Source organism: Bubalus kerabau, chromosome 4 (assembly GCF_029407905.1).
Source record: "Bubalus kerabau isolate K-KA32 ecotype Philippines breed swamp buffalo chromosome 4, PCC_UOA_SB_1v2, whole genome shotgun sequence".
Lineage (NCBI taxonomy): Eukaryota > Metazoa > Chordata > Mammalia > Artiodactyla > Bovidae > Bubalus > Bubalus kerabau.
Window position 1 is genome coordinate 152,326,766 of NC_073627.1, and position 22,271 is coordinate 152,349,036.

Genomic DNA, 22,271 nt, shown 5'->3' on the forward strand with positions numbered 1-22,271 from the left:
CCTTGCTGTTAAGGCCCAGCAGGGAGGCCTGAGTGGGCATGGCCACAGTGTAGCCTCTAGCTGTGGCAGGGGTTCAGCTTCCTTCATTACCTGCTCAGGGCTTCATACACTGAATAGTTCTTTGCTGTGTCTTCCAGAGCATACGAAGTGGAAAGAAGGTTGAAACTGGGCAGCCTGACTCAGTTTCCCAACTTCGAAACTGCCTGCTGGTACATGGGGAAGCACCTGCTGGAGGCGTTCAAAAGTACGTCATCGCCTGGTCAGCGTCTTTGCCTGTGGCTATGGGCAGTTAGTTGCGGGCAGAGCTCAGGGATGCCAGGAAGTGGTCACAGGTCTGCCATCATGCAGCAGGGCGGCTGGGCCTTGGGGCACAGGCTGAGCGCTGCCCTCATGGGGCCTGAGCAGAAAGTCCCCTCAGCTCCCAGGCCTTGCTTTCCCTGTCTGTGTGCTATGGGGCTGGAGGGGCCTCCTGCCTGCAGGGTCGTCTGGTGTTGCGGAAGGAGCTCTGGCCACATATTTCCAGACCTGGTGTGTGTTCTGCTTGGTCCCCGTGGCCCTGTGTGGTTACTGACAGGGCTCAGTTGGGACATCGAGAGGCCTGGGGTCTGCCTGGCTACCAGCCAAGGGACCCCGGTAGCATCGTGCTGTACTTGGGGGAGTGAGGATGCCAGAGTCCCCTGGGGAAGGCCGTGGGGAGGGATGGGCTTTACTGGGTCCCTGCCCTCCATGAACATGGCCCTCCATCCTACGTCCTGCCAGCCCTGCCTTTGGGATCAGCTCCAGGTGGCCAGCTCCTGCTCAGGTCTCCAGACTTGCTGCAGCCATGTGAGGGATGCAGGAGGAGCATTTACTTTCATGGAGAACTTCCTTTTTCAGCAGCACCTGCCTTCCAGGAAGCTGCTCTTTTGTGTTCTGATAAGAGTCTCAAGTAGAGACCTCCTTATCAGGACTCCTTTGTACTTTGACTCTAATTTGAGATCAGAAGGCTGAAAATGGTTCTTAACCTGGGCTGGCTAGGTTTCAGTGAAATTCATCCATCATTTTCTAAACTTCAGCCCTGTACTCCAGGCAGAAGGACTGCCCTGCTCTGGGGTTTCTTGCTGGGGAGATGGAATGGGGTTTGTATGGGCAGAATCACACCCTAAGGACCTGGGGACAGCTTGACTAGGGCGACTGCTGACTAGCTGGGCCTTGCTGGGCTGCCCTTGCCTCTTTGCCTTGGGCCTTCCTCTGTGATGGGGCTGACAGCTCAGCAGCCTCAGAGCTGAGAGGGCCCAGGGGTTTGCCACAGGCCAGACATGGTCATCTGGTGGTGTCAGAGCTCAGGGCTGTTCTGCCTCCGTGGTGAACTCTCTGCCTGAAGGGGGAATGCTGAAGGGGGAGTGCTCTGTCCCTTCTGTTTGGGGGCAGCTCTGGCTCCCAAGGATGTGACTGAGGTGGTGCTTGCCTTGGGCCACCCCAGTGGGAAGTGGGCCCACTGCCTGAGCTATGCAGGGGGCTGTGAGAGGGTGGGAATCAGAAAGCATCGGGGAGGCTTGGTTTGGGGCATGACTGTGGTCCCTCACTGTTGCAGGCTGGGGCCCGGTGGAGGGGGGAGCCAGCCCACCTGCCTGAGGGGCCTGGTGGGTGGACAATGGGAAGGCCAGTCCTGCCCCTTGCAGAGCATCTTAGATGGGCATCCCCTGGGTTCCAAGAGGAACCGTTGGCAGTTGGGCAGGTGGCGGTGGGCACATGCCTCTGAAAGCTCTGGCCCTGAATACCCCCACCACCGGGGCTTTGAGTCACCTGCAGGTGGCAGGGGAGAGTGGGTACCCTCCTGAGCAAACCCGTCCGTCTTCCCCCAGGTTCTCACAAATCTGGGAAGCAGCTGCCCCCTCATTTAGTCCAAGGAGCTAAAATTCTCAATGGTGCTTTCAGATCATGGACGAGAAAGCAGGTAGGGAAGTGTGCTAGGCGTGATCCAGGGCAGAAGGGAGGGCGGCAGGCGGGGCGTCATCCCTCGGGCTTGTCCTTCCTTCGGTGGGAACTGGCATGTGAGAGGCAGGTGGGGGCCACCTGGCCAGTCACATATCTGTTGGTGGGGGCAGATGCGGGAGAGGGCCCGCCACCTCGGGACCTGGCCTGGCGGGGGGCTGGGTGGCAGGGAGATTCAGTGAGAGGTGAGGTGGTAGAGATGGCACTGCGTGGACCCTGAAGGCCAGGGAGCGGGGAGGACTCGAGGCGGTGACTGGCTGGAGGGTCACATTCTGAATAGGAGAGTGGCGATGTCCTCGTTGTCCCACTGACTGGTGCAGGCGTCACCTCAGGAGCTGGCTTTGCTCTATGACTAGGACAGTCCCTTTGCCCTACGTGCCTCCATCCCCCCCGACCATAGGAGCACTATCCTGTGCCCCTCCTGACTCCCTTGAAGCAGCATTTCTGGGTCCCCCCGCTTTGAAAGCATCGGCACCCTCACTAGCGTCCATGCAGTGGCTACTTCTCCTCAGGGAGGCTCTAGAAAAGCAACTTCCAACTTCCCTTGGCATCCTGCCTGGATTGTTGGTACAGAGGGAGGGGAGAGGCCTGGTCAGCCTCGGGGCTCCCTGTCTACTGTCTTGGGAACCCCTGCCAGTCAGGGGTGCCAGCATAGTCTGAGCAGATCCCACCAGGCCCCCGGAAAGTCTTGAGAAAGTGCGGAGTCCAAGAGGGGAACACTGCATCTCTCATGGGTGAGCTGGGAGGGTGGGGCAGTAGGTACCCTCCTAGGGCCATCCTTCGGTTCTCAAAGCCTGGAGTGGGGCAGGGTGTGCCCCCTGACTCACACCAGTTGTGAAGTGGCCTCACGCCCAGGAAGAAGGGATGGCCTACATTCACGTCACAGCTGGTAGTGGCACTGGGCACCCCCTCCCCTCTGGGACTTACTGTCCATCTGTAAGAGTGGGATCATGGCAGAGCCTCCTCGTCGGCATAGTGTCTGGCTAGAGTGGGCTAACGCCCTTGGGGCCCCCAGCAGCCAGTCCACGCCTGTGGCAGTGCCTTCCCTTCTGTCTGGGTGGCAGTGGGGCTGGAGGTCCTGGCTGGGTAGATGGGGGGCAGCCTGGAGGGACAGAGGGCATGAGTCAGGAACCACAGAAGCTGAGCCTGCTTGGGGCCCCTGCGAGTGGAGGGGGAGTGGGCATCTGTGCCCAGACTTGGCAGCTGACCCTGTGCATGGGCTGTCCTGCAGGCTTTGGCAGAACATGAGGACGAGCTCCCAGAGCACTTCAAACCCTCGCAGCTCATCAAAGACCTTGCCAAAGAGATCCGGCTCAGTGAGGTAGGGCTCACCCTGGTGGCCTGCTGACCCTGCTTGAGGGATGTCTCTGCCTGTCTTCCCTGGTTATCCTGCGAGGGTCGGGCACATGGGAAGCAGCCCCTCCCCCAGCCCTCTGGGGAAGGGTCACCTGCACGATGACGCTGGATCCTCGGCCCTGGTGGCAGACTCACAGTCTCCTGGTGGGATCCTTGGGAATGAGAGAGTGTGGGGATGCTGTGTAGCCCCCTGTGGGGTGGGGAATGACTCTGCAGCAAGGACTACTTCAGCCCCTTGAGACCCAGCTTGTGCGAGCCTGTCCAGCCCCCAGCCTCCCTGTGCCTTAGGGTGGGACAGCGGTCCCCACCAAGGAGGTAGAGGGGTCAAGTGGCTGCTGATGTGGATGGTGTGAGACAGATGTGAAATTGTCACACGGACGGTATAGATGGTGTGACTGTGTTCATAGATGGTGTAGATGGGTGTGAGCCTGTTATACAGATGGTGTAGGATACATGCGAGCATGTCACCAGTGATGCAGACAGATGCTCCTTTTCTGCCTGTTTCCCGTGGCCTGGGGCTGTGAGACCCTCCTAGCAGGGCACTCTTGGTCACCTCTTCCTGTCATTTTCCCAGAATGCCTCCAAGGCCTCCCGACCTGAAGTGACTGCGGCTGTCTCCTCAGACGAGGTCTGTTTTGGGGACCGGGAAAAGGAGGAGCCCCCATCCCCCATTGAGGCCAGCCCTCCGCGGTCCTTCCTGGAGAAAGTGTCCAAAAAAAAGACTCCCAAAACCGTGAAGATGCCCAAGCCATCCAAAGTTCCTAAGCCCCCCAAGCCCCCCAAGCCTCCCAAGTCACTGAAGCTCAAGGATGGGAGCAAGAAGAAAGGGAAGAAGTGCAGGGGCTCAGCGTCACCCACCATCCCCAACCTGGACCTGTTGGAGGCCCACACCAAGGAGGCACTGACCAAGATCGAGCCTCCTAAGAAGGGCAAGGTGGGTGGTCTTGACCTCCCTACCTATAGTCGGTGGGCCTGCAGACAGCTCCGCGGAGCGGGCCTGTGGACTGGTGCTGGAGACCCAGGGCAGCTGGGCTCTGCCCCAGCAAGCTTTGTGTAGTGGGCAGCTGGGGAGAGACCCTCATGATAAAGGCAGCGGAGTCTGTCCTGGGTCAGGGTGGTACCATCAAGGGTCACCTGGGGGGACAGCCGGCTGAGTCTTCCCTGGGGCCTAGACATTGGCTGAAACCTAAAGGTGGGTGAGGCACCCAGTGGAGGGCAATGGGGAGGCAGGAGTGGAGGTGGTGATGGGCCAGGCTTCCTTGGGGCCCTGAGCCCCTGTGGCAGTAAGAGAGCAGGCCTGGCCTTGAAGACCCATCAGTGTGAGTAGAGGGTCTTAGGTATGGACTTTGGGAACTGTGAGTCTCTGAAAGTGGGCCATACTGAATGGTTTCCTGCTAGGGGAACATCATTACCCGATGTTTCAGGGCTTAAGTGGGGCACATGGTTTTTCCTTTTCTCAATGCAAAGAGGGTAGATGAATGTATGAATTAATAGATGGATGAGTGGATGGAAAGAAGAGAGGGAGGAAGGAAGGGTAGGAGAAAGAAGAGTGGTTGAATGAATGGGTGGGTGAATGATTTATGAGTGGGTGAGTGGATGGATGAATGGTTAGTGAATGAATGAGTGGATGGGTGGGTGGATGGTTAGATGGTGTGGATGGATGGTGGGTGGGTGGATAGGTGGTAGTGGATGGTGGGTGGGTGGATAGGTGGATAGTGGATGGTGGATGGTGGGTGGTGGATATGTGTGTGGTGGATAATTGGATGGGTGGGTGGATGGATGGATGGTGTGGATGGATGGGTGGGTGGATAGGTGGATAGTGGATGTTGGGTGGGTGGATAGTGAATGGTGGGTGGGTGGATAGGTGGATAGTGGATGATGGGTGGGTGGGTAGGTGGATAGTGGATGGTGGGTGGGTGGATAGTGGATGGTGGGTGGGTGGATAGGTGAATAGTGGATGATGGGTGGGTGGGTAGGTGGATAGTAGATGGTGGGTGGGTGGATAGTGGATGGTGGGTAGGTGGATAGTGGATGGTGGGTGGGTGCATAGGTGGATAGTGGATGGTGGGTGGGTGGGTTGGTGGATAGTAGATGGTGAGTGGGTGGATAGGGGGATGGTGGATAATTAGATGGGTGGATGGATGGGTGGGTGGATGGATGGTGGGTGGGTGGGTAGGTAGTAGTGGATGGTGGGTGGTGGATAGGTGTGTGGTGGATAATTGGATGGGTGGGTGGGTGGATAGGTGGATAGTGGATGGTGGGTGGTGGATAGGTAGATGGTGGGTGGTGGATAGGTGTGTGGTGGATAATTGGATGGGTGGGTGGATGGATGGATGGTGTGGATGGATGGGTGGGTGGGTGGATGGTGGGTGGGTGGATAGGTGGATAGTGGATGGTGGGTGGGTGGATAGGTGGATAGTGGATGGTGAGTGGGTGGATGGGTGGATAGGTGGATAGTGGATGGTGAGTGGTAGATAGATGGATGGGGGATAATTGGATGGGTGGGCAGATGGACGGATGGCTAGTTGGATACGTGGTTGGGTATATTGATGGATGGATGAACTGATGTATGTGGGCCAGCAGGAGGTGGGGACTCTGTGCTGTAGGGACTTTGTATGGTAGCCTGATGGACCCTGCTGCCCTCCCATGTCTGCTACTAGATCATGGCTAGTATTTTCTAGGCCACAAAGAATGTCCTGAGTGTGCCCAACAAGGAGGTGATCAGCACGCAGAATGACGTGGAGCGGTTGGAAATCCGAGAGCAAACTAAGAGCAAGTCAGAGGCCAAATGGAAGTATAAGGTGAGGTGTGTGTGTGTGCAGCTGTGCTGGTGAGTGAGTCTACCCTCAGGGAGGGCTGTTAGTGAAAGAAGGTGGTGTGTGAGGCAGGTGTGGGCTTGGTGGCGTGTGTAGGGTGTGTCAGGGTGTGTGCTGTGAAGGTCTTTGAGGGTCTGGGCGTGCACGTGGCCTCCTGGAGCCACCTTCTGAGGGTTGGTGTGGGCACATCTTAGCCTAAGAGGATGGACACTGTTGCCCTTAGTGGCCTGCCCTGGTTCGAGCTGGCAATCCTGGAGCTGGTCAGCATCCAAGGGCAGTTCCTGAGGACCTGGGGCCGCGGTGGGCCTGGGTCCTCGGGTGACATGTCAGAGGGAGGAAGCTGGCCTGTCCTGCTGCCTCTGCCCATTGGCATGGGGTTCAGGTATGGTATGGGGTTCAGGGACGGTTCTGGGTTTGCTTTTCAGAACAGCAAACCCGACTCCCTGCTGAAGATGGAGGAAGAGCAGAAGTTGGAGAAGTCTCCTCTGTCAGGGAACAAGGACACCAGGTTCTCCTTCTCCTTCTCCAACAAGAAACTGCTTGGGTACGTGAGTGCTTGTGCCAGGAGGGGTTGGTTGTACATGCGCCACATGTTGCCACGCATACCCTGAGCATCTCCTCCCCACATATCACACACGCATGCCCTGCTTGTGCACACTTCATACACACACATACACTCGCCTGGAGGACTCTGCAGATGAGCCTCTGTCCTGAGCTAGAGGACAGGCACACCCCTCATGAGGGCCACACCAGGCTGACCCCTTTCCTGCCTCCTAAACCAAAGAGCTCAGGTAGGTAGGCAGGGAGCAGTGGTGTGTGCGGCAAGGAGGGGAGGGTATGATTGGGCAGATATTAGCCAAGTGCTGTCCTGGGCTGTCACAGAGGACATCGTAGGGGTCAGGATCTTGGCCTAGGAGTCCAGAGGGCAGTAGGGAGAGGCTGGTATGAGCCCAGTACTCTCAAATCCACCTGAAATTATGGCTGTGATTGGGGCCATGGAAGGAGGATTTGTGGGGCCTACGGTGCTATGGAGTCCGTGGGTGCCCAAGGGAATTGGTGGGAGGGCTTCCTGGAGGAGATGGCCCTAAGCTGAGAGGTGGGGCACCCAGCCTGGGTGGGTCTGTGTGTGTGAGCTGGTGTGTCTAGGTCCCAGACTGTGTAAGGGATCTCGGTCGGCTGACCAGTGTGGTGGGCTGGCCAGATGGGAGGTGGGTGGGCCAGGAACCCTGTGCCCACCGAGAAGCCCCTCGCTGGCCTTGGTCTGACAGTTGTATGCTAAATCCAAAGTGCAGTGTGGGCGCCTAACAAACAGGAGGTAGACACATCCCAGTGGGAACAGGGCCGCTTTACGCCTGTGGATCTGAGTTTTCTCATCTGCAAAATGGGAGAAGGCCACTTTCTGGCTGCGGGACACAGCCATTGGTGTCTGGTGCGCGTGCAGGGCCCGGCACAGGTGGGCCTGCTTTTCCCAAGAGCTCATGGCAGTGTGCCAAGGCCTCTTGGCAAGCAGATGGGTTGGATCTGTTGCCATGACTTCACGGCCCTGGGCATGTCCTTGACTTATCTGAAGCTCAGCTGGTGGGTGCCGGGGAGCTTTTGACGGCATTAACTGTATGACTGACTGACCGTGCTAGAGTTTAGAAATGGAAGGGAGAAAAGGAGACATGATTCTATAACCATGTGTGTACATGGGTATATGTGTGTACACGTGTGTGTGTGTTGCATGATGTAACTCATGTCCACACCCAGCAGGGCTCACTGCCAGCTGTCCTCGGTATTTCCACTGTTGGGAACTGGAGCTGTGCCCATTGGGAACTGCAGACGCCTGTGCCCTGCCTGCTCTTCCCCACTGCTGAGTGTGCACTTGTGCCCTCAGCTGACCCCGGGGGCAGCAGCTGGAGCATCGGACTCTGCTTGTTTGCAGTAGCCCTGTGGCCCCAGGAGGGAGATTTGTTATGTTGTTCCTACACCTCAGCCCTGAAATTATTTTTCCATAATAACTGTGTGAATAAAAAACCCAGGCCAGTTGGCACTGGCTGTGTCTGACTCTGAGCTTGTATCAGGCCCCAGAGCAGGCTGACAGAAGTCCAGCCCTCGTCCAGCAGCTAGGATCGGGAGCAGTTAGGGGCACAACCTCACACAGCCTGAGAAAGGGCCGGGCATGTACCTCGTGGGTTGTGTGCTATCCTTGCTGGGGTCATGGCATTGGAGAGGAGGCTGTGGGGTTGGGAGGGGTCCAGCCCTTACTGTTGGTCTTCCAAGGCCTGTTGAGGGGTGGAGTGCTGGGGGCACTGGCCAGGCTGTGCAGATGCCCACTGACCAGCCCTTTTCTCACCCCAGCTCCAAGGCCCTCAAGCCACAGCCCAGCCCAGGGGTGTTCGGGGCCTTGCAGAACTTCAAGGAGGACAAGCCCCAGCCGGTGCGGGATGAGTATGAATATGTGTCGGATGATGGGGAGCTCAAGATTGACGAATTCCCTATTAGGAGAAAGAAAAATGCTCCGAAGAGGGACTTGTCCTGTGAGTTGGGGGGGACACGGGGAGGGGGCAGACCCAGCCCCGTAGGAGCCATCCCGGGCATGTGGAGTGGGCATTGGATGTGGCTGGACTAGGGTCCCCCTCTGCCCCTCCAAAGTTGCCATTGACTCCCATCTGCTCTGCTTTCAGTCTTACTGGACAAGAAGGAGCCGCTGCCCACGCCCGTTACAAAGCCAAAGCTGGACTCGGCGCTCTACAAGGTAAGCGATGGCCTTCTGGGACACTGGTCACAGGAGTGAGCAAGATAGCCATCTCTGTGTCTGGCTGTTCTTGAGGCAGTGGCCCGCCTACCACTTGGTGGGGCATCTCTGAGTGAGCCTTCTGGGTGGAGTGCAGAGGGGGACGTTTTCCTGGGGAACCTGGCTGGGCTCCAGATGTGGGACTGTGAGCCCTGGGGCCCTGCACAAAGGGGCAGAAGCAAAGTCGGGACTTGCGGAAGGTCTACAGGTATCTGAGTGGTGGGGCCTCTGGAGCTGCGCTCCTCAGTCAGATCCACGAGTTTCCTTGATGCTTGAGGATGGTGGTACAGAGGGTAGCAGGCCAGGCTGCTGGGGGTTGGGTCTTGCACTGAGGTATGGTGGTTAAGTTAGGTGGCCTCCAAGGCCATGCGTGTCCAGCCCAGGATGTGATGGCCATCTCCCAGGAAGCCAAGTTCCAGGAAGACGGGTGATACCATACCTGCAGAGCCCAGGGTGTCCCTGCGGAGCCACCTGCCAGGGGCTGTTAACAGGTGTCCTTCAGGCGCAGGTTCACCCACCTGATCCCTGTCCAACCACGGCAACTCCTTTTGTATCTGAGCTCAATACTGGAGCTGCCACATAAGGTTCTGTAAACCAGGGCTCATCTGGTAAAGTGGTGCAGTTGGGGCTCCAGGCTCCCAACACAAAGCTCAGGCGCCCATGCTCTGCAGTGTGTGTCTGGTCAGTCAGCCTCCCGGTGCTCAGCACAAGGACAAGCTCTTTAAAAACCTCTTTTTTTCACTGGAGTGAAACAGTCCCATCCCTACCCCCAAGCCCTTTTCTGACTGGCTGCTCTGTCCCTACAGCAGAGCGATGACTCCTCTGATGAGGGCTCACTGCACATAGACACGGACACCAAGCCCGCCCGCAATGCCAAAGTGAAGAAGGACAGCGGGGGTTCAGCCGCGGGCATCCTGGACCTGCTTCAGGCCAGCGAGGAGGTTGGCGCACTCGAGTACAACCCCAACAGGTAGGCCCAGTGCCCTCAGGGAACTGGGGGGAGTGGGTGCTTCCACAGAGTTGGGCCAAACAGGACTCCATCAGCCCATGTCCTGGAGGCTGGACAGTCAGAGTGGGACCCCTGCCTGGCAGAGGTGGTGCCAGGTGGCCAGGGAGGTGAGCGGGGGCTGGCTATGTAGGTCCTTCGTGTTGCAGAGCTCCTGTGTGAGGAGTCTGTGGGGCCTCCCTATCTGTGTGCTTGCGGGAAAGCAGGGCCAGGCTGGGTACCTGGAGGGTATCAGGGTTTTTCCAGACTGGGACGTCCAGCTGTCTCTGCCTCGTCATTTCCCAAATGCCATAAAAATGACCTAAGAAAATTCCACAGTGTCTGCCTGGTGTCAGGGTAAAGAGCATTCATGGGCCTCTCTGGGCTCCAAGCTGGCTTCCCTGCAGAGCCACCATCTGCAGCAAGGGAGATGATGGCTTCAGAGCTTGGGACGTGAAAGCCCATTCCCTGAGAAAGGGCTGGATAGGCCAGGGTCCCAGATTCCCACCCCAACTGGGAGTGTGTGGGAGCTAAGCCAGGCTACCCTTGAGACCTGTTTGAGTCCACATGTGCGGCCTCAGGAGCCCACTCACTGCTGGTGTATATGCTGCCCTTTCCTGGAGGCCCTGAGCTTCCAGGCGATCAGGCAGGCCAGGACATGTGTCTGCTCAGCTCAGGTGGTCCTCCCTGCCTAGGCCTGCCCAGTTTCAATCCTTTGATTTGAGAGAAATGGATTAATTCTCTTGGGGTTTTGCATTGGATGGGAGGCCATGGGGCTAGTTTTTCTCATGATTGTCGTTATTTAGTTGCTCAATCATACCTGACTCTTTGTCACCCCGTGGACTGTGGCCCACCAGGCTCCTCTGTCCATGGGATTTCCCAGGCAAGAATACTGGAGTGGTTTGCCATTTCCTTCTCCAGGGGATCTTCGCCACCCAGGGATTGAACCCGAGTCTCCTGCCTTGTAGGTGGATTCTTTACCACTGGGCCACCAGGGAAGCCCCTTTTCTCAGGATGGTCCCAGTTAAATTCCCTTTTGGTCCCAATGGCCCCAACTGGCTCTTGCTTTTAAGCATCATGGGGCATTTTTTTTTTTTTTTTCCCACATGGAATTTCTACAAGTACCACAGACAGACCAAGGGATGGCAGCCTGTGTCCCCTGCAGCCTCCCCATTCTGGAGGTGTCTGCTACCATGGTGAGGGCTGGCTCCCCTCCTAGTTCTTGAGTCATCAGGAGATTCCTGCTGCATCGATGGGGAAACTGAGGCTGAGATAGCTTAGGTGACTTGCTCACGGCCACACAGCTAGGAGGCAGCAGAGGCAGGACTAGTGTCTCCATTTGCTAATGATGGAGCCTAAGCGTGGGGGTTTTGGAAGGCTGACCTTGCTAGGTGGTGTCATCCAGCCAGGGGGGGTGACTTGGCCTGAGGGAGGCAGGGCTTACGTGGTCTGCTCGGGGTTTGTTTGGTCCTCCAGATCTGCCTTTCAGCCCGTGCTACCAGGATTAAGGTCTGAGGGCTACCTGGGCCGGTGGAGGCACATGTCTGCCCCATCTCAGACAGTGGGGCCCCAGCAGGAGGATTAGGGCTTGATTGAAAAGCGTCCTTCCTAAATCAAATGGTTGTATTTTCTTTCACAGATTATCATTTTTTGTGCAGTGTTATGCTCACAGATAGCCATAGGTGCCTTCTCTCATGGGAGTGGAGTATGGTTGGAGGCTGCTACAGAGCTGTGGGGTACAGATTTCCTGTTCAGCATGAAGTGGTTTCTGTAGATAAAGCAGACCCAAGCCCCTCAACTGCAGAGATGCCCCGGTGGTGGCAGGAGGGACCCTGGTCTGAGACCCCTTTGCCGGGAGGAGAAGCCTGGCTGTGAGCCCCTTCTGCTGGAGGGGCTGGTGCCCGGGCTGGCCCCGCATCTCTTCAGAGGTGCCTCTCTTCTGGGAATGCTCTGGCTAGCTGGCACGTCAGTGACGAAATGATGTTCACCCGGGTCCCCTGTGAGCTCCATGGAGAGCTCCCCCCAAAACTGGATGAGGGCAGATGAGGCTGGTGCCAGAACTCTCTGCCCGGAGCTGGGACACAGGGCCTGCAGCCTGGGCTCCTGACTGAGCCTGGGCATGGCCTGTTGGGAGAGGGCGGCCAGTCTGTGGACGCGCTGTGAACTGATCTGTAGGTACACACGTGTGTGCTCACACACGCCTGCACACGTGCACGTGTGCCTGCCGGGGCTGGCCTCCTTGGCTGCCGCAGGCAGTTCCTTTCCCAAGTCTCCCATTTGGAGTGTAGGTCAGTGTTTGATGGTCCATTTGCTCTGTTTTAAGTATTTGCTTTTTTGGAAAAAAACAGCTGAAGAAAATGGAGGAAAATATGTTAATTTCTTGTGGATGGTTTGCTTAGTGTTTACTGCCGGGGGGAAAGGAGAGGATTTTGGTATGATAATTGGAGGATTAAGGTATTATTTTCCATGCACACTGGTTAGACTTTGCTCCTTGATTCGCCGGCCCACGTGGCCAGTCTGCAGCCCTGGGCTCCAAGGCCCCTCCCTCTCAGTTGCAGCTGAGCTGGGCTGGGACCACGACGTCCAGATGGCACAGGCAGGCGGCTGGCTTCCATGCTGGCTCCCGGAGGACCCTCGTGGTGGGTGTCCTGGCCCCCACCTCCCATCCCTGCAGGAAGCCTGGCGTTTGTCCAGGCCATAAGGCTGGGTGAGGATGCCTGGGACCTTTAGGGCCTCATCTGCAGAGCACTGGAGAGTCTGGTGCAGAGCGTGGGGGGCCATCTATCAGCTCTTGCTGGCTCTCGTACTTGGCCGGGCTGGGGGGGTGGTCCATCCCTGCTCAGAAAGCATCAGTGATGATGGTATAGCAATGATACTACCGCTCCTAAATGCCATGTGCTCCTGACTGGGTCTGGGTATCCCTCTGCCTTCATGACATGGGACAGTGGGGGTTGGGAGGACACTGGGGCAGGTGGAAGGTCTGGTGGAGAGCTCCTAACTCTCCACAGCGGTCTGATCATACTTGATTTTTCCCACTGTTTGTGGCTTTGGAACCATAATCCATCCGCTTCTAGCAAAAGCCCAAAACACTGCGGTCCAGTACGTCTTGGGCGGGGCTGGGGGAAGCGGTATTCATGGAGGACTGCCCAGAGAGGCGCCCGCCCGTCGCTGCCTCCTGGCTTAGGGCAGAGTCCCTGGCCTGGAGCCCAGCAGTACCCCTCGCAGGATGACTTTTGTCCAAGCTTGTCTCGGTGGGCCCCCAGGAACACAGGGGACCACCCTCTGTGTCTGTGCTTCCTGGGGCCAGCTCTATCTCCCTTTACCCTCCAACCTCAGTCTTGGGAACTTTATGTCTGAGCAGGGATTTCTTCTCATTTTAATGTCTTGCTAGAGATGCTTCAAACACTTCTTGGAAGTGGGGGAGAGGGCAGGGACCATGCAGAACCACCAGCGTGGTTCTGTGGGTACACTTTTGGGTGCTGCTTTTGTGTTCTGGCAGCCCTGTGGGTGTGTCCATCCCCCAGGGGCACATGGGGCAGGCTGGAGGGGGCCTGAGTGTCACACATGCAAGACGGGCCCACTGCTGGGCCTCCTGGGCCTCCTGGGTCTGTGACCAGGGAGGAGAGCCAAGCGTTGCACCATTCCAGGCCCTGCTTCCTCAGGAACCAGGGGGCAATGAGAGGTATGGCCAGGCTCCCCAGAGGCTGGGGTGGGCTCTCCTGACCCAGGTGGAAAAATGTCTGGGGTGATGGGCAAGGGTGAGGGTGTGGGTGCAGATGCAGTCATGAAAAGATGGTGTGGGTCACCTGGGGAGATTGAGTGCCATGGGAGGGAGAGGGCTGAGCCGCCCCATCTCAGATGCTGGTTGAGATGTGGGGGAAGCACCCATGACTTGGGCTTAGTGCAGGAGCCCATGGTGGGTGCAGGGGTGCACAGAGAATGGAAGAGGGAGGGAGAGGTGGCCTGGGTCCTTGGGGGGATTCTGCTTATTGACCTCATGATGGGAGAGATCAGGAGCACCTTTGTCTGCCTCTCCCTCGTCCCCTCCCTCCACTTCCCCCTCCCTTTTTTCTCTATTTATGCCCCTCTCTGTCCCAAGGCCTCCAGCTCTTCCTTCGATGTTGGGGGATGGGGGGCAGAGGGTAGAGGAAGCGGGTAGCTGGTCCTTTCCATGGGGAAATGATCAGCCCCCACCGTCCTCCCCCCACGCCCTCTGCTGGCTGCTGAGAGGGAGGATGTGTGGGCCGTGGGCTGAGTGCCTGTCTCTCTGTGCCTCCAGCCAGCCCCCCGCCTCCCCCAGCACACAGGAAGCCATTCAGGGAATGCTGTCCATGGCCAACCTGCAGGCTTCCGACTCCTGCCTGCAGACCACGTGGGGTGCTGGCCAGGCCAAGGGCAGCTCGCTGGCCGCCCATGGCGCCCGGAAGAACGGGGCTGGTGGGAAGAGCGCAGGCAAGCGGTTGCTGAAGAGGGCGGCCAAGAACAGCGTGGACCTGGACGATTATGAGGAGGAGCAGGACCACCTGGACGCCTGCTTCAAGGACTCGGACTATGGTGAGTGCTGCTGTGCAGGGAGAGGTGCCTGTCCTGGGTGCTGGGAGCCAGACCCTCTTGCGGATGTAATTCACAGGCCTTAGATGTTTCCCTTTAGAAGCATGCAACTCAGTGGTGCTTAGTGTATTCAGAGGGATGGGTCTGCTGCTGTCAGCACCCCCAACTGGAGAACATTTCATCAAAGGAAACCCTGCCCTCTGCCCATTAAGAGTCAATTTGCCTCCCCTGATTTACGCTGCTGCTACTGCTGCTGCTGCTAAGTCGCTTCAGTCGTGTCCGACTCTGTGCGACCCCATAGACAGTAGCCCACCAGGCTTCCCCGTCCCTGGGATTCTCCAGGCAAGAACACTGGAGTGGGTTGCCATTTCCTTCTCCAATGCATGAAAGTGAAAAGTGAAAATGAAGTCGCTCAGTCGTGTCCGACTCTAGCGACCCCATGGACTGCAGCCTACCAGGCTCCTCTGTCCATGGGATTTTCTAGGCAAGAGTACTGGAGTAGAGTGCCATTGCCTTCTCCGTGATTTACACTGATTTATGCCAACTCATAGATTTTTCTCATCTGGATGTGTCATGTGAACAGAATTGCACAGTACTTGGTCTTTGGTGCTTGGCCTCTTTCATTAGCATACTCTTTTTTTTTTTAAACTTATAGTAACACATTATTCATTTATTTATGCATTTTTTTGGGGGGGGCTGCACTGGGTCTTCATTGGTGCACGTGGGCTTTCTCTAGTTGCGGTGAGCGGGGTGTACCCTTCCCTGAGGTGCACCGACTTCTCATTGTGGTGGCTTCTCTTGTTGTGGAGCACAGGCTCTAGGCACACAGGTTTCAGTACTTGCAACACACAAGCTCAGTAGCTGCGGTGTGTGGGCTCTGGCATGCACAGGCTTCATTGGTTGTGTCACACGGGCTTTGTTGCTCCACAGCATGTGAAATCTTCCTGGACCTGGGATTGAACCTGTGTCCCCTGCATTGGCAGATGGATTCTATACCACCAGGGAAGTCCTCCTTAGCATACTCTTTAGGCTCCATCCGCATTGTAGCACATGTCAGCTTTGTTCCTTTTACTGGCTGGATAACATTCCACTGTGTGGACACACCACATTTGTTTATCCCTTCGTCCATCCCCAGGCACTTGGATGGCTTCCACCTTTCGGCAGTTGTGAATAGTGCTGCTGCAGGGGGCTCTGTGTGGCCTGTGTCTGTGGTGTCTGCCTGGGTCGCTGCCTAAGGCACCTTCTGAGAAGGTATAGCCGCTATGAAGTGGCTATACCATTTCATAGACACGTTGAGACCACATCCATTCTGTGTCTGTGTAAACAGAAACCAAGGCCCAGAGTGGCTCTGTGGCCTGAGTCTGAGGTGGGCAGTAAGTTGGCAGCTGGGCCATAGCTGTGGCCTCTGCTCAGGGGCATGGCCCCTCACCTCACACCGTAGCCCCTCCAGGCCCAGCGCTTCAGGTTCCAATACGATCTGAAGGAGTTGCTGTTGGCTGCCTGGGAGACTTGGAGCAAGGACCCACCTCCATGCCTTGGCCCACTGCCCGGGATGTCCCAGTCCCCATGGGCTGCGGTGTGCTTCTCAGGGCGAGGGGTGTGCTGCCCGCATGGCCTGTCTTCAGTGCAGTCCTGATGGTGTGAGGCCGCACCTCTGTCCTGGAGAGCCCTCCCGCGGTGACGCTGGGCCTGTCCTATCTGGTGGACACTTTCAGGCCTCACTGGCGGGGGCTGTCATGGTCTGACAGTGGGGTGAACTCCATTTTGGGGGCGCCCTTGGGACATGGGTCAGGTCCTGGGAGTTGGACTGCTGTGTGGGTCTCCCTGCTCTAGAGACTTGTCGAGGAGAGTCTGGGGTCCTTCAGAGCCAGCCGGCTCCATGGACATCAGAGGTTCCCTTCTCTGACAGTAACAGAAGAGATGTCTTGAGAACTGGGCATTCAAGTGGGTGTGGCGGCCAGGCTGGCATAGGCATGGCTGGTTGGGTGGCCATGGGGGCTGGATGGAACCCATTGTCTGGCCTCTCTGGACCCCAAGGGGTGCCTGGGCTGAACGATTTCAGAGGCCAGCTGTGCCTGTGCATGGGGCAGCCACTCCGGGAGGGCTGGTGCTATGGAGCCTGAAGACAGCCCCAGGGGTGCCAGTCACAGGGTCTGCCAGCACCCTGCAGCTCCCGTCCTGCTGGGGCCACACCAGCAGCTCAGTCCTTCCTCCTCTTTCCGCCTCTAGTTTACCCCTCCCTGGAGTCGGATGAGGACAGTCCTGTTTTCAAGTCCCGGTCCAAGAAGAGGAAAGGCTCGGATGACGCCCCCTATAGCCCGACAGGTAGCGCTGGGGGCTGGGAGGGGAGCTCTGTCCACACGGAATGCCAACAGTCGTGTTGCACACCCACTGGTTCTGTGGCTCAGACAGGGTGTTTGTTGAGCCCTGACTGGGGCTCCACTTCAATCCCAGGACCTCAGCCAAGTGCTCTTGCAAACACTCAAAGGTGTCCCAGCTCCTGCCAGTAGGGCTGTGCAATGTCCCTGTGGTGCACTGGCCCTCTGCCTTGGCTCTCCTTGATGAGCATCCCTGGGCGGGTCCCTTTTGCCCGTGGCCCCCATCATGGCAGCCAACAGAGTGGGGTCTGGTTCCCCTAACACACTCCCTTCCTGACCCCTCCTGTCCTGCTGGTGTAGGGCAACCACCCCCACACGAGGTTGGGGCTATTGCTGACCTTCCCCAAAATGTGACTTGTCCCTGGGATTCAGGGACAGATTAGGGCAAGGCTGGGAGATCCAGGAGGGTGCTCAGGCACTGGGTGGCGACTCGAGGAAGGCTGACCTTCTTTCCTACAGCGCGGGTTGGCCCATCGGTGCCAAGGCAAGACAGGCCTGTGCGCGAGGGGACCAGAGTGGCCTCCATTGAGACTGGGCTGGCAGCTGCCGCAGCCAAACTGTCCCAGCAGGTGAGGAGAGCGTACCCGCCTGGGCTTAGGCTCCCCCTGATGCCTTTGCTCCCCCCACTCTCATGCACGGGGATCACCCAGGCTGGGGCTGTCACAGCCTTGGGGACGTTTGAGTATTGCTGACCCCGGTCCCTTCAGGCTCCCAGGTCCATGCTAGTGGGAAGCAGAGAAGCTGGGAACTGGTGTCAGAAGTCCCATGGCAGCTTACAGTGGGATGGTGGGGAATGGGGGGTTAGGGAGATGGGGGAGGGGCCCATACTACATGTTCGCCAGTAGGTGAGCTCAGATTGGGCAGGGTCTGTCCACACTACAGCTGAGTGCTGATGCTGTGCCCTGGACGTCCCCATGTCCAGGATGGCCGGCCTCACAGAGCGGGGCCTGGTGGTCCCTCCACAGACCCCAGAACTGTTCTGCGGGGCTCGTGGTGGCTGGAGATGGGCTTGGGCATGCTCCAGCCCTTTCTGCTCCTGCAGTGCTGACTTGCTCAGCTCCACGGGAGAAGCCTTGTCCACAGTAGACCAGGCTGCTCCCAGGTTGCAGTCTGCTCCCCAGGGTCTGGGTCTGGCCAGCCCTGTGGGGTGACGCACCTGCATGCTTTGTTCAAAGGAGGAGCAGAAAAGCAAAAAGAAAAAGAACACCAAAAGGAAGCTGGCTCCCAACACCACCTCCCCCTCTGCCTCCGCCTCTGCCGGCACCACCTCGGCCAGCACCACCTCGGCCTCCACCACCTCGGCCTCCACCACCTCGGCCTCCACCACCCCGGCCTCCACCACTCCGGCCTCCACCAGCACGGCCAGCAGCCAGGCCTCACAGGAGGGCAGCTCACCTGAGCCCCCACCAGAGTCCCACAGCAGCAGCCTGGTCGACCATGAGTACACAGCAGCTGGCACCTTCACTGGGGCCCAAGCCGGCCGTGCCTCTCAGCCCATGGCCCCCGGGGTCTTCCTCACGCAGAGGAGGCCCTCCTCATCATCCCCCAACAACACCGCTGCCAAAGGTACTTGCTTGCCGACCCTGAGTTGCCTGTGAGGGACCACAGGTCTCTGTCCCTGCAGCCATGAGTTTCTGTGGCCAGGCCCCCAGTCAGTGTGTGACAGAAACGGCTCCTTTCAAGACTGAGACCTCTGGTTACTCACCGGGGGGTGGGGGGGTGGGGGCTGGTGCTGGGTACCTCGGAGCCAGGTCCATTCCTTTAGACTACCAAGGCCTTGGCTTTGGATCCTGGCTTGGAGACAGAGTGTGGTTGATGGTTTGCTGGGGGTTCACTGGGAGTGGCCTAAGGTGACCCAGGCTCCTCCATGTGATTTAGGGGTGGAACAGCTGGCTGGGTCCTACGGTATCCCCACTGTCACCCTAGGCCCACTGCACCCTGGCCGTGAGCCCCAGCCATGGACATGGGGGGTGTAGCTCTAGGTTGCCCTAATGCCATCCCTGGACTGTCCCTGCTGCACACGCCATGCCCCAGCCCCTTGTCGACACAGCCTCTGAGTGGGGCATTTTGTTGACAGTTGATGGTTTTGGAGGGATGCAGAGCTCACCGTACTTGGGCATCGCACGCCCATCTTACAGAAAGGATGTGGGCTCAGTGAGGGATTACAGACCCCCCCATATGCTGTTCCTCTCACTTACCTGTCTTTTTTGTGTCTCCACCTCCACCAGGAAAACGTACAAAAAAGGGCATGGCCACTGCCAAACAGAGGCTTGGGAAAATTTTGAAAATTCATCGGAATGGAAAACTGCTCCTTTAAAGTTTGGAAAGCCAGGATCCTTCTGCTCCACTCAGGACCCCCGGAGCCCCGCTAGAACATCAGCCCCCAGGAGGGTGGCCTTGCTGCCTCACCCAGGGAGGGCCTGGCCTCCTCCCAGCAACCACCCCCCTCACATGAGCATCTGTTGCTTCAGCAGGCGGAGCTTGCCAATGTGGACAGACGTCCTTTCTCAAGTTGCTTAGAGTGACCAGTTCCCGAAACGTGGCCCTGCCCGTTTGAGGACCATTCCAGTTTCAGGACAGCCTCCAGGCATCCCCGAGCATGGGTGTGATTGCAGGGCCTCTGCAGCTCTGCTGGGAGCATGAGTCCTTCAAGGAAGGAGGAGTGAGCCAATGCTCACCAGGCCCAGAGTCTGAGCTGGCCACAGACTGGTAGCCTCCAGAGGCTTAAAAAAAGGCAAAGAACACTAGAGAGGAAGAGGAGGAGAAATCGGGGTGTGTATGTGCCCCCCTTCTCTTCCCAAGTGATTCTCAGACAAGTCTAGAGAGTGTTCGGTCCGGTTAGGAGAGGAGCCTCTGTGCTCTCCAGATAGTGGGTGGTGGGCCGGATGGTGGGTATTGTGCCCTGAATGTCTGGGGCATTTCTTGGGGCCGGCTGGGGCTGGCAGCAGGGTCAGTGTGTCAGTGGGGGCGAACTGGAGCCATCATGGGGTCCCCGGGAAGGGCTCGGGCCCAGCCACAGTGTGGCATCCCGGGGGCCCAGGCTAAGCCACGTGGGTGGGCCTCATCCAGCCTGACCATCTATACTCCGAGAAGCACTTCCCAGCCAAAGCACTCCGCCATATGCCTGGTGGGGCAGTTGGTGGCCGGGTGGCCGAGGACTTGGGGCCAGGCACTTCTATCTTGTCACTTGTTGACTTTTGGTGTCGAGTGCACGGGTGGCTCCTGGACCACGCGTCTGCCCATCGACATGGAGGGGCTGGATTTGTTTCTCAGGCAATCCTGTATTTTAATTTTAGATGTATTTCCTGAAGCATATTTTTCATAGAATGTAGCGTGTAAATAGCTTTTTAAATAACTTCTTTTTTATAAGAGTAAAAGTATCTTTAGGAATTTCTTTCTATAGAGTCCTTCATTAACATTTATACGAGTTTTTTGCCGAGTATGATGAACAGTTGGGTTTCCGATGCTTTTCCTTTTCCTTCTTTCTTTGTATTATTATGGTTATTATTATTATTTTTTCTTTTAGGAACTAAGGTATTGCCTGAAAAACAAGTGATGTCTGTGCAGCCTTATATCTGTCTTGACAGAAGCAAACAGTACACAAAAGATCTATTTCAGACACATTTGAAGAGGAATCTTCAACTTGAATACCAGCTCTTTCTTTCCTTCTTGTTGATGAAGGGGGTGGGGTACAGTTATTTTACTAGCACCTTGTGAAGTGTTTCTGTGTTTTGTGATGCTGTAATTTATTAATGTTTGTAGCTTTTTATATTTGTACATTTCTTATGAGCTTTGTTTATATGCCCATCCCTGGGTGTTCTGTCCATGAGGAGAGGCAGCTTTGTGTGGGCCTTGCCATCCTTGCTCATCCTGTTTGGGGGACACAGCCCCGGGGCCCAGAGGCTGGAAGGGGCGAGCCTCACGGGGCCCTGACTATTCTGACCCAGCGTTTTGAAGGTTTCCTTTCCTGTCCTTGTTGAACATTTATATAATCTAACCTGGCCATCAAGCTGTTCTCTCTCTTCCTCTCTTTTATTTTTTTAATTTTATTATTATTATTTTGGCAACATGTACATTTCTAACAAAGTTTATTGTGGCTATTAAAGTGTTTTATTTCCCAATTCATATTACTCTTGTATCGAGTCCATGAGGTCTAAGGTAACTTAGATCAAAGTTTTAAAAGAGTAAAAATATTTCCGGTTTTGTACAGAACCACGTCTTTGTCGTTTTTGCCTCGTTCGCTGTTGTCCACTCTACAGTGAAGATGGTGGGGGTCTTGGACACTAGGGAGAGGAGTGGACCAGTGTGGTGGGCTGGGTTTAAGGGTGGGCAGTCAGGCCAGGCCCCCTACCCAGGCCCAGGCTCTGGCTGCCAACATTCCCCTTGGAAAGCCCTTGGATTGCCCACAGGGCATATGTACTTCCCTGTACCCCAAAGCTACAGCACCCTGAGCCAGCCTGTAGGAGCAGGCAGAAGAGACCCTTGGTCAGAGTGGGCAGCCTTTGAGACCCTGGCAATACCAGCCCCAGCACCAAGCATCCTCAGTTGCCCGTAGAACATTCTTAGTGTCTTAGTGTCCACAGGCGTGCAGTTTAGCGAGTCCAGTGACAGGCACCCGAGAATGTGTGCAGGATTTCAGTCTAAATCTGATGTTATTTACAACAGATGAAAAAAGCAGATCCCCCATCCCACCCTAACAAATGCACAGTGAAGGGCACAGTGAAGATCAAAGATTAGGGAGAAAGAGCAGCTAGCCGGAGGGGCCTGCCACAGAGGAGACTTTGGGCCCATGCTGGGGCTGCCCCAGCTGCCTGGCATCTCAGATTTTGCTGGGCCCTGGGATAAAGTGTTCAGCTGCACAGCCTGAATCTGCTCTGCTGGACCCCACAACAGGGGCCTCTGCACACTCCCAGGTTAGGCACTCACCCTGTCTGGCAGCTCTCCTGTCCTTGCCCAGATCCAGCCAGATTCTGCCCTGAGGATCCTCCAGGGGTCCCCACACCCTCATCCCATAGCCGCCAAAGGACCGGGCTGAGCCCTGGGCTGTTCTGTGCATCCTGACCCCCAGGACTGGCTCTGGCTGCCCAGCCTCTGAGTTGGAGTCCTTGAGGCTGAGTTATCTGGGTGCTCCTTGGGTCTCCCCACCCCAGCATGGCTGTGGGGATTGTGTCTTCAGAGGGCCACTTGGGACCTAGGGCCCTGGGCTTGGGGAGGGCTCCCAGAAGGTGCCCAGAGTCTTTTCCCTGGCCCTAGGCCCTGTCCTGGGCTGTACCCACATCGTCCTGGGGCAGCCTGGCCTGCTTGTGCCCTGGGCCCTTGCTGTGACCCCAGCAGTTTGGTGTCCAGGAATGACTGTAGGTGGACCCAGGCTGTGCATTTCTTGGTATGCCTGTAGTGGGGGCAGCAAGGGGCCTGTGTTGCTCCATGCTTGGTGC

The 22,271-nt window shown here is 57.1% G+C and overlaps 1 protein-coding gene across 3 annotated transcripts in view; it reads left to right on the forward strand.

The window, feature by feature from the left end:
• Window positions 1–21,046, forward strand: part of PHF2 (PHD finger protein 2) — a 91,357-nt gene extending 70,311 nt beyond the window's left edge. For 2 of the 3 annotated variants that reach the window (XM_055579090.1, XM_055579089.1), the window contains exons 9-22: window positions 138–244; window positions 1,845–1,936; window positions 3,206–3,295; window positions 3,905–4,264; window positions 6,012–6,131; window positions 6,572–6,690; window positions 8,487–8,665; window positions 8,813–8,883; window positions 9,729–9,892; window positions 14,187–14,461; window positions 16,688–16,783; window positions 17,296–17,405; window positions 18,012–18,402; window positions 19,065–21,046. In XM_055579090.1, coding sequence (XP_055435065.1) covers window positions 138–244; window positions 1,845–1,936; window positions 3,206–3,295; window positions 3,905–4,264; window positions 6,012–6,131; window positions 6,572–6,690; window positions 8,487–8,665; window positions 8,813–8,883; window positions 9,729–9,892; window positions 14,187–14,461; window positions 16,688–16,783; window positions 17,296–17,405; window positions 18,012–18,402; window positions 19,065–19,153 — 2,263 coding nt within the window. In that variant the 3' untranslated portion in view covers window positions 19,154–21,046. The remainder of the gene's footprint in view (window positions 1–137; window positions 245–1,844; window positions 1,937–3,205; window positions 3,296–3,904; window positions 4,265–6,011; window positions 6,132–6,571; window positions 6,691–8,486; window positions 8,666–8,812; window positions 8,884–9,728; window positions 9,893–14,186; window positions 14,462–16,687; window positions 16,784–17,295; window positions 17,406–18,011; window positions 18,403–19,064) is intronic. The other variant, XM_055579088.1, reaches the window with a different exon arrangement.
• The last annotated feature ends 1,225 nt before the right edge of the window (window positions 21,047–22,271 follow it).